The sequence below is a fragment of the Rutidosis leptorrhynchoides genome, chromosome 8, assembly GCF_046630445.1.
Source record: "Rutidosis leptorrhynchoides isolate AG116_Rl617_1_P2 chromosome 8, CSIRO_AGI_Rlap_v1, whole genome shotgun sequence".
Lineage (NCBI taxonomy): Eukaryota > Viridiplantae > Streptophyta > Magnoliopsida > Asterales > Asteraceae > Rutidosis > Rutidosis leptorrhynchoides.
Window position 1 is genome coordinate 331,400,288 of NC_092340.1, and position 10,514 is coordinate 331,410,801.

The 10,514-nt window shown below is 36.9% G+C and overlaps 1 protein-coding gene across 1 annotated transcript; it reads left to right on the forward strand.

Moving 5' to 3' along the window:
• The first annotated feature begins 3,334 nt into the window (after positions 1 to 3,334).
• Positions 3,335 to 4,188, forward strand: LOC139864499 (uncharacterized). Its single transcript, XM_071853083.1, has 2 exons — positions 3,335 to 3,413; positions 3,758 to 4,188. Exons 1-2 carry the CDS (start codon positions 3,335 to 3,337, stop codon positions 4,186 to 4,188), a joined length of 510 nt encoding a protein of 169 aa, XP_071709184.1.
• Positions 4,189 to 10,514: the final 6,326 nt, after the last annotated feature.

The window sequence follows — 10,514 nt, forward strand, 5'->3', positions numbered from 1 at the left end:
TATATATTTAAACTTATATAACATCTATTTACAATTAGTTGTTCGTGAATCGTCGAAACTAGTCGAAGGTCAAATGAATATATGAAAACAGTTCAAAATTTTTGAGACTCAACATTACATACAATGCTTATCGCGTCGAAACCATATAAAGATTAAGTTTAAATTTGTTCGGAAATTTCCGGGTCGTCACAAGTTGAATCATAATCAAATCTGAAGCATTTACAAAAAAATAATAATAAAACAATCAAGATCCATCTCTGGCACCACCACCTTCTCTGTATCCGACAGCTCCACCTCCATTGATTTTATCGATTAATTTCAAACTAAAACCCTAAACTTACCAGGAATTAGGGCTTCGTTAATGAAGCAAAATGATGAAGGACATGTTGAACGAGCTTCGTTAACGGAGAATTAGGGCTTTAAATTCGAACTCAACTACCGTCGGGGCACCTTCCACCACCACTGCTGTCGGCGCACCTTCATCGTTTGATGCTTGTTTCAAATGGATCTATATATTATTACCTCCAATTGTATAATTTATCCCACCCCGAATCATTTAACTTCCTAACGTACAATATCTACTTCTAGCTTTAAATGTAAGCATTGAGCATGTTTTGTTGTCTTTCATTATATTTTCATGTAATCGCATTGGTTCAGTTCATAACTTTTGTATTGTCCTTGTCGGTTCTACATATATGGTGTAGCTTTTGAGTGTGTAATTTGAAATAAATTTCAGAGTTGTAAATTAGAGGTTGTGGTAATTTTTAAAAGAGAATGGAGAGGAAGAGATTATGGCAAGTTGAAATTAGGGATTGACAAATAGGTTTGGTGTAAAAGGGATTGACATTTATGCCCTTATGTGTTTGTCACGTGTTGTTAATTAACAGACAGATTTGACGGATCGGACTCACCATGTAATATTCGCATACTATGAGGATTTCTCATGTCAAAAAATTTATTTAACGTATATCAATATTTTTGAACATACTTTCCGCCCAATTTTGTCTTAGATTTATTAACACCCTTATGGAATTAGTCAACAGTCAACACCCTCATGGAATCAGCAAGATATGTTGAATTAACTTAAAAATATTTTGAACGACTATATTAAGGTCACTAACGGAGCCACAAACCACCCACCCGATCATAGCGAATAAATCACAGGTCATGCACACTTTTAACACCCGTTGGGAGGAACCCTCAGGATATTGCACCCAAAGAAAACTCTCGAATCTTACTAAATATAGGCACAACCTACTATTTGCAAGAAATACCTAGAGGACTCCATAACCAATTGGAAAACAAATTGAATTATGAAATGCCCACTTGAGGTTCGAACTCGATACCTCTCAGACAAGGACGGAGGATATAAAGGGCAGGGCTGGGCCCTGGCCACCCCACAAAAATTTGTCGTATGTATTCATTTTCTAAATCTCTTGGTCCTAATATGGAAAATATATATATTGAGCTATCGCATTTTGTATAACAGACTGTCCAACTCAACCTCAAAGTGTTTCGAAAAATTGAGTTTTTTTATTTCACTTTTTCTTTTGTGCAGCTCTTCTATTTTCAAAACTTAAAAATACAACCCACTTTTCTTTTTAGTAATCTAGGAGATTCATCCATATATGGAGATTAACTTCAAACCACTCTTCTATTTATTACTACGTATATATCATTATACAATTTGTTATACTTATAATTTATATAAACTGTTTGTTAGTTTCAATAAGACTATTAAAGTCTTTTTATTACTTTATTCTTTTGTTGCACACATCTTTATATTAGAGTTTGTTGAATGATTTTCTTGGATCGAAATTGATAGTTTACATCGAAAGAAAAATTGCAAAATTGTTTAATTCAGAGTCTTTAATTGTTGAGTTTAAGAACCTTAAGAAACGTCGAGCTGAGTTGTAGTACTTATTTGTTATTTAATGAACTTCTACTATTATGAATCATTTACTTATCTATATGTATATATGTGTGTATGTGTGACACATGTTTTGCTTGATTAACTCGGCCACCCTTGAGTTAATCTTCAAGCTCCGTGTCTGCTCTCTCAAAAAAAAAAAAAAAAAAAAAACAGTTAACACTAAGGGTGCGTTTGTTTGCCTCTGAATGGAATAGTTCAGTGCTGAATGCTGAACCATTCAGCATTCAGTGCGTTTGTTTCTGACATCTGAATAACATATGCTGCTGAATGGTTCAGAATTCAGTGCTGAATGGTTCAGAGACGAAACACTCTCTTAACCATTAAGAGCCTAAATTTTATGTAATTTTCTCCTCAAATCCTATCCTGAACACTTAACTAACAAGTATACTGAATATTTTATTCATTATAAACTTTGATAAGGTAATATTACTCAGTTTACATCGTTCAATCTAAATGATTATCAAACAGCTTATTTTCATTCAGAACAAACTTTATTCAGCGCTAAATCATTCAGTTTTATCAAACGCAACCTAAGTTAAATAGAAAATGGTTAGAATTAATTACTGTAAAATTTTATTTTAATGATAATGTAATATAAAAATAAATTCATTTGAAAGGTGGATTAACATTTATTCGGGAATCAGAATCTCACCTGTGACCTCCTTAATAAAACTCAGCCGTCACACTTTTAAATTAAAAAATCTTTCAATCGAAATATATAATTAAGTAATAATAAATGAATATGTTTCTTGCAAATTGGATTCAACCACCAGTTTTTATAATCAAATGCTGATTCTATAAATTAGGTTCTTATTTTAAGCTCAATAGCTCATAAGTAAGGCCACCCGCTATGGTTAGCCACCCACCACCACCACCAGTCGTTAACGATCCACCACCACCACCACCACCACAAGCAATCCGTTACAGCCTCCGTTAGCCAAGCCTGCAACGGCTCTAACGGGCTGACATGTGGGCCCCACTCGTTTTTTTTCCAACGGCTAAATTGAGTTTTTTTTTCCTTTAATCCCAACGGCTAATATTGCAGCTTTATATTTTATTTTTTTTATTTTTTTTTTTTGCAACGGCTATAATGCAGTTTTTTTTTTTTTTTTTTTTTTTTTTTTTTTTGTCTTCCTTTACTTTAATTCACTATATATACATACACATACCGCACCAACTCAATCACTACACTCTCAATCTCAATCTTTATTTTATATCAAACACTCTCAACCTTCAATTCATATTTCCACAAAAAAAAAAAAAAATCAAATGGCTTTGGAAGATTAATTAATTTCTGAGAGCGAAAGCGAGACGGATAGTGATAGCGCAGAGTCCGATTCCGATGAAGATTTAATTCAAGAAGGTTACAACACGCTTAACTTACTCGATTCGCTTGATGCAATGGACGAAGAAGATGAGGCTAGAAATTCTCGTACAATTATTAGAAGACGCCGGTTACAAAGAGATCGTATTGATACGGGTAATCGTTTGTTTCGCGACTATTTCTCGGATAATCCAACATTTTCTGGTGATTATTTTCGAAATCGATTTCAAATGAGTAAGTCATTGTTATGTGTATTGGTCATTCTATTCTAACGTATAATTCTCAACCGAGACCCGATTAATTTAAATTTTTTGATCAACGATACGATGCAACCGGTCAACTCGGTTTCAATATTTTTCAAAAGTGTACATCGGCCATACGTCAATTGGCGTATGGCATTGCGCCTGATGCATTCGATGAGTATTTGCACATGGGAGCATCAACGTCTCGAGTTTGTTTAAAAAATTATTGCAAATGTATTATTCATATGTTTTTGCGAGAGTATTTAAGGAAACCAACTGAAGGAGATGTTCGTCGATTGCATGCCAAATATTTGGAGATGCACGGGTGTCCGGGTATGTTAGGTAGTCTCGATTGCATGCACTGGCCTTGGAAAAATTGTCTTGTTGCGTGGCAAGGGCATTACCACAGGGGTGATCACGAAGGACCAACAATAATGCTCGAGGCGGTTGCGTCCTACGATATGTGGATTTGGCACGCTTTCTTTGGTCCAACGGGTTCGAACAATGATATTAATGTTCTTAATGAATCGAATTTGTTCGAAGATTTATTAGATGGTCGAGCTCCTGAGGTCCGTTACACTATCAACGGGCACGAATTTACTAAAGGGTATTACTTGGTAAATGACATATACCCAGAATGGGCAACACTTGTCAAGTCGTTTAAATGTCCACTTGAGCCAAAAATGTAAAGTTTAAACGTTTTCAAGAAGCCGCGAGAAAAGACGTTGAATGAGCTTTCGGTGTTCTTCAAGGTCGTTGGGCAATACTAAAACACCCATCAAGACCTTTTAGTATCAACAAAATACGTCGAATCATGTACACTTGTGTTATACTTCACAACATGATCACCGAAGACAACGAGCGCAACATATGCGACCTCGAAGAGGATTATCTCCGCAAACGAGAAAACATGCCGCGAAGTACTTGGACGGAGAGAGTTGCGCTCCAAGATCGGGTGGATCGAGGGATGCGATATAAAAGAGCGCATAATGTCCTTCTCAACAATTTGATCGAGCACATTTGGACACTCCCGGATGATTATATTGTTCGAAAAATTAGCGTCATTTATTGTGTTTTTTTTTATTTATGTATTGTCTTTTATTTTTTGATTATGTAATGTTTTTAATTTTTAATAATGTAATGTTTTTATTTTATTTAATAAAATGTTATTTGTATTTATTTATTGTATTTAATTAATAATTTTAAATTGGTTAAAGTTTGAAATGGAGTGTATGATAGTGAGTGTTTAGTGAAAGGAATGTGAAAGGAATGTTAAAGGGTTTGTGCTGATGTGGTGCTGATGTGGCAGTGAAAATATTAGTGAAAGAGCTGAACGATAGCAAGTGGCCTAATGAATACTCCATAATACTATTTCAGTTAATCATATGGAAAAGCGGTATCCCAAAAAAGTACGGAACAGAAGAAAAGGAGGTCAAAATTTTAAATTTTGTAAAAATTACTGGTTCCTATTCATTCTTATCAAAAATTAAAATTATTCTTATTCTTATTTGAATACCCTAACTTTCTGAAACTTTAATCGTACTTATGAGTTTTTTTTAAAGCTAATATCATTATCACGAAAAAAATAATGTTACACGCGAATAGACAACCATATCGGTTGCGTGAGTCATGAAAAACAGACTAAAATTACAACAAAAAAGAGAGGTTGCGAAGGAAGCAACCCCATCACTATGGTCAAGTCTGTGTTAAATAGTAACTGGGATTACTGAGCCATACGTGCCAATCTATATTCTTCTTGCGCGATCTAAGTGGCAGCCACTCGAAGATTTTGAGCTGAAGTTCGATTCAGAGTGATCCAGGTGGATGTTGACCACTTCTTCGAGAATCTTGGAACGTGGAGAGAGATATGGAGTCAAAGTTGGTTTCCTGATTTGTGGCCTACACGATCCAAATAATCTGCCCCATGGTTCAACAGTTATTTTGTCATGGAGAGGAGTTGTTTTCTTTTAGATTGATATATATTAATGTAAAGAAAATAAATAGGGGTATGCCTCTAGAATTACTCTGTAAACGTAATACTAGAGAGAAGAGAATAAACTATTTATTCACCCCAATTATCTGTACTTGTTATCGTTCTTGTTCTTTGTCCATTAACGGACACACACAATTAAACTTCACATCCTTACTATTTACGTTGAGTTTTAATTAGTAACGGATCAAGTGGTATCAAGAGCCAATCGATTCATACTTGTGTATGGTGCAAACCAAAAACGATTACAAGAAATCTGGTGAACCTCTGCTCGAGTTGAAGATACACCGGAGACAGACAACATCAACAATGGGCGACGGAACAGAGACCTCTAGCCAAAACGACCTGTCCGTGAAAGTGGATCGGCTGACCACCCAACTTGAATCTGTGTCGGAGTGGATACAGAATCAGGCGAAGCCTAAGGCTCGAGAAACACCATTGAAGAAGACGATGGGAGACGAGACCGATGGGCATAGCGATTCAGATGACGATCGAAGAAGTGAAACAAGTTCCTCTCGACGAAGAGAGTCAAATCGGCCATTCAAAGTAGAGGCTCGAATAGATATTCCTTCATATGATGGGACAGTAGATGCTGAAAAACTTGATTCTTGGATCGATCAGTTAGAAACCTATTTTACGCTGTACGGGTTCAAAAGCACGAAAAACGTCTCTTTTGCACGACTGAAACTCACGGGTCATGCTTTAGCATGGTGGAATTCATCTTTGAAGACACTAGATACTGATGAAGTTCGTTGGTCAGAATTTGTTCGATTACTTCGGCAAGAATTTTACCCGATGGGTTATTTTGAAGACCGATGGACACAGTGGCATAATTTGCATCAACAACATAGTCAATCGGTACATGAATATACAACTGAATTTCGTAGATTGGCGGTGTTGTTGGGCGTTTCTCTGGATAGCGAAGAGACATATACAAAATATGTAGCAGGTTTGGCGAGACAGATTAGAACCGAACTGCGGCTACATAATTTATCTAACGTCTCTACAGCTAGCAGTATGGCAATGGCCATCGAGCAGAAAAACAAGATGGGGTTTCATAGAAGTGAAGATAAAACAAGAGGAGAAGGAACGTCTAAGAAGGATTCAAATAAATAGAAGCCTAAGGCTGATAACAGCTCCACTAAATTATGCGAGCATTGTAACAAAGAGGGCCATTTGACTGAGAAGTGCTGGAAAGCAAACCCATCTCTAAGACCGAAGAAATGGTCCAAAGGAAAAGGGAAGAAAAAGGCAGCAGTGACTATGGCTAATGGGATTGTAGAACTCAGGGAAGTAAACGAGGTTGATAAAAGCATTTCGTTAATGACAACTGCTCAAAAAGAGAAGTCAAGTGAAGCTGCTGATCTCGAGGAGGAGGAGGAATTATTTACTTTAAGGATCCAAGTGAAACAAGAATTGATTGAAGCAATCATAGACACGGGGAGTCAAAAAAATCTCATCTCGGCTAATCTTGTACAACGGTTGGGTCTAGCTACTACTCCTCACCCACACCCTTATGACTTAGGGTGGATACAGAAGGATACCGATACCAGAGTAACATTGCAATGTAAGTTCAAGTTTGCCATCACTAGTCATTATATTGATGAAGTTACATGTGAAGTAGTACCATTAGACATTTGTCACGTAATTTTAGGTAGTCCGTATTTGTGGGAAAGGAACGCAATTTATTATAGGCGTGATCAGAAGTATCAAAGAGTCATCGGAGTGTTCCACTTTTTATTACGGAATACAAGGTTGTTCCGATTCTTCCAAATGAGATACGCACAAATCCAATGAGTAGCTTGCCATAGCGAATTGCCATTACTTGAACTATTTCTCACGTCTGAAAGCCTGAAAATGTCCTCGAGATATGTCGAATTGAAAGTACCGATATTCCACCATTTATACACACTTTTCCATACCTCAAGAACGCATTTGCACGATAAGAGAGAATGATCAACCGATTCCAAATCTTCATCACAATTCGGACAGCGAACAATGTGTAGACCAACCTCCCTTTTATCAAGTTCTAACCTTACCGGAATTCTATTCTTTTGCGCCCGCCAAATGAAGATCTCGTACTTATGAGCTTAAGTCCTAATCATGACAAAATTTTGCCGGTCATCCTTGTAGTTTACCACTTTTTTCATTTGTCATCCCTATGCTTTTAATTTTTCACTAGTAGTTCTTTGAATTGTAATATTTTTTCAATTGACGTCCTTCTATCACTTAGCCGTCAACTAGTTTCATTAACTCCCCTCACATGCTATACACATGAGGGTATTTTAGTCATTTTCACATTGCTTATTTAAATATCTAACTAGTCCGGATCCCGCCCGCGCGATGCGGCGGGGACTTTCGGCCTGTATATTCATATTTAACGTAGCGTTGCGTATTTACAGAGGGGAAATGGCTCATGTCTTAAGCGTCGTTTTAGTTGTCGTTGTCTTAAGCGTTTTTTGAAAAGTGTCCGTTTCGAACGTAGTAAGTTTCGTTTTGTTCATAAAAAAATTTCGAGTGTAACGTTGCTGTCGGAAAAATTTAACTTGCGGCGAACCGAAAGATACGGATTATCGTTGTGTTAAGCGTTTTTTAAAAAGTGTCCGTTTTGCGTATAGTTAGTCCCGTTGGGTTCGTGAGACTTTTTCGAGTTGAACGGTGGTCTCGGAAAAATTTAACTCGCACCGAGCGAGAAGATAGGGCCCGTTATAATTTCGGGGAGAATTAGTTTCTTTTATTTAAATAAAATTATATATTTACACTTTCTATCCCTGAAAAAGTGTAAACTTGAAGGGCTGTTGTGTAAATTGAGCCGAATTTAAGAGACCGATTGTAGTGCGAACGCAAACACAAAACTACAATCCAAATGAATTAAAACTGCACATTTAAGCATGAGTTTTAGTATATAAGGGGTTAAGAATTACAACTGCACATTTAAGCATGAGTTTTAGTATATAAGGGGTTAAAAGTAGTCACGTAAAACACACCACCGTTTTTCTATAATTCTCTCTCTTAAAAACAACACTCCCGTTTCTCTCATCTGACCACCTCCACCACCGTCCGTGTTTCTTTTCCGATCACCTTCCTCCTCCTTCTTCAGGCTACCCTGTCGTCCGGTTTGAAGTTGACAGGTACTGTGTAGGTTCCGGCCACCGGCATCTCGCCGGTGGTACGGCTTTTCTCGCTTTTTGTGTTAATAAGGTCTGCCCTTCGATTCTGGCAACGACCTCTTCTCTTCATACTCTCTGTTACATCCTCACTTCTCCAGGCGGCGATCCCGTTATCGGGATTTGGGTTTGATGGGTTCTAGGGTTTGGTTCGACGGGCTAGGGTTTCGTTGCTTGTTTTGTGGGTCCTCTTGACTGCCGTCGGACTTTCCTGTTCTCAGTCGCCGTTCGATTTCCGACGGTGATGGCAGGCGACGAATTCCGGTTCCGGAATTCTGCTATCACTACAGGTATGATACGACTCTGTTTATGGGTTCCTTGTTCGTTTGCGGTTTTTAGGGCGTAGACTGGCGTGTCAGTGTTGAAATCCGGTGGACTCCGGTGGATTCCGGTGGTTTCCGGCGGACTCCGGTGGAGCACGGTGGTTTCTGGGGTTCGCGGATTTGTAAATCTTTCAAAATCTCGGTGAAAATGGCTTGGCTTCTATTGGTTTGTCTGAGTGATTGGTACCGTTTGATTGTCGTTACATTGGTGTGTTCATACTTTCCCGTAGCCGAGTCTGTTCGGGTGGACTCGGTGTTGTTGCCGGCGTGTGTTGATTTAGTTGACCTCGGAAAATAGGCCTCGGGTTTGGTGCTGCTGGAGTGCCTGGCGTTCATTTTTGTGTGCGACTGTTGAGTAGTAGTGTTTGCGCGGTTGAATACAAGCCCGGTTTTATGTTATATTTAGATTTAGGTTTGGTGGTTACACGTGTTGTCATTTCATTTTCAATTAGCTCGTTCTCTTTCAATCTGTGTACTCGTCCTGTGTGTAGGACGATAAGAGCGAGCTCTTTCAATTTCAATCATTGTCATTTGTATGTTTTACCGGATCTTTACGATCTTCTTATATATATTAATATTTTCGCCAAATATATATATATATATATATATATATATATATATATATATATATATATATATATATATATATATATATATATATATATATATATATATATATTTCAATTTCAATCATTGTCATTTGTTTGTTTCACCGGATCTTTACGATCTTCTTATATATATTAATATTTTCGCCAAATATATATATATATATATATATATATATATATATATATATATATATATATATATATATATAGGGGCAGGATCAATGGGGAAGTAACCAATCGGGGGGAAGCGGGGGGAAGCGAAATCTTTTTTTTTTGTTTCGTTTTTTTTGAATTTTTTTTTTCCGGCATCAAGATCACACGAAAATATGAACATTTAGAAGAGACACTTCGTGATGAATGTTATTATTTAGGCTGGAAAACAATCGGCAAAAATAACATTCAAGATAATATTGTTCGTGAAGAATATGAACGTTTTTTTTTCCATGTTTTGTGAAGTAAAATTTAGCCCGATTTAGAGTTTAGGGTTTAGGGTTTAGGGTTTAGGGTTTGGCGTTTTGGGTTTATTCCATAAACCCAAAACACTAAACCCTAAACCCTAAACCGTTCGTGTTAAAAACTCAATCTAAATCCTAAATCTAAACCCTAAATCTAAACTCTAAACCCTAAATTTCTAAACCCTGATATCTAAACCTTATAAACCCTAATATCTAAACCCCAATAGCTAAAACCTCAAAATACGCTCGAAAAACACGATAATTGTTATATATTACTTCTTCGAGCGTTTTCCCGCCAAAATAAAAACATTTATCACAAAGTGTCTCAACTAAATATTCATATTTTCATCTCATCTATAATGTTCGTGAACAAAGTTTTTTCAAAAAACGAAAAAAAAAAAGTTTTTGCTTCCCCCCGCTTCCCCCCGAATGGTTACTTCCCTCTTGATCCTACCACTATATATATATATAT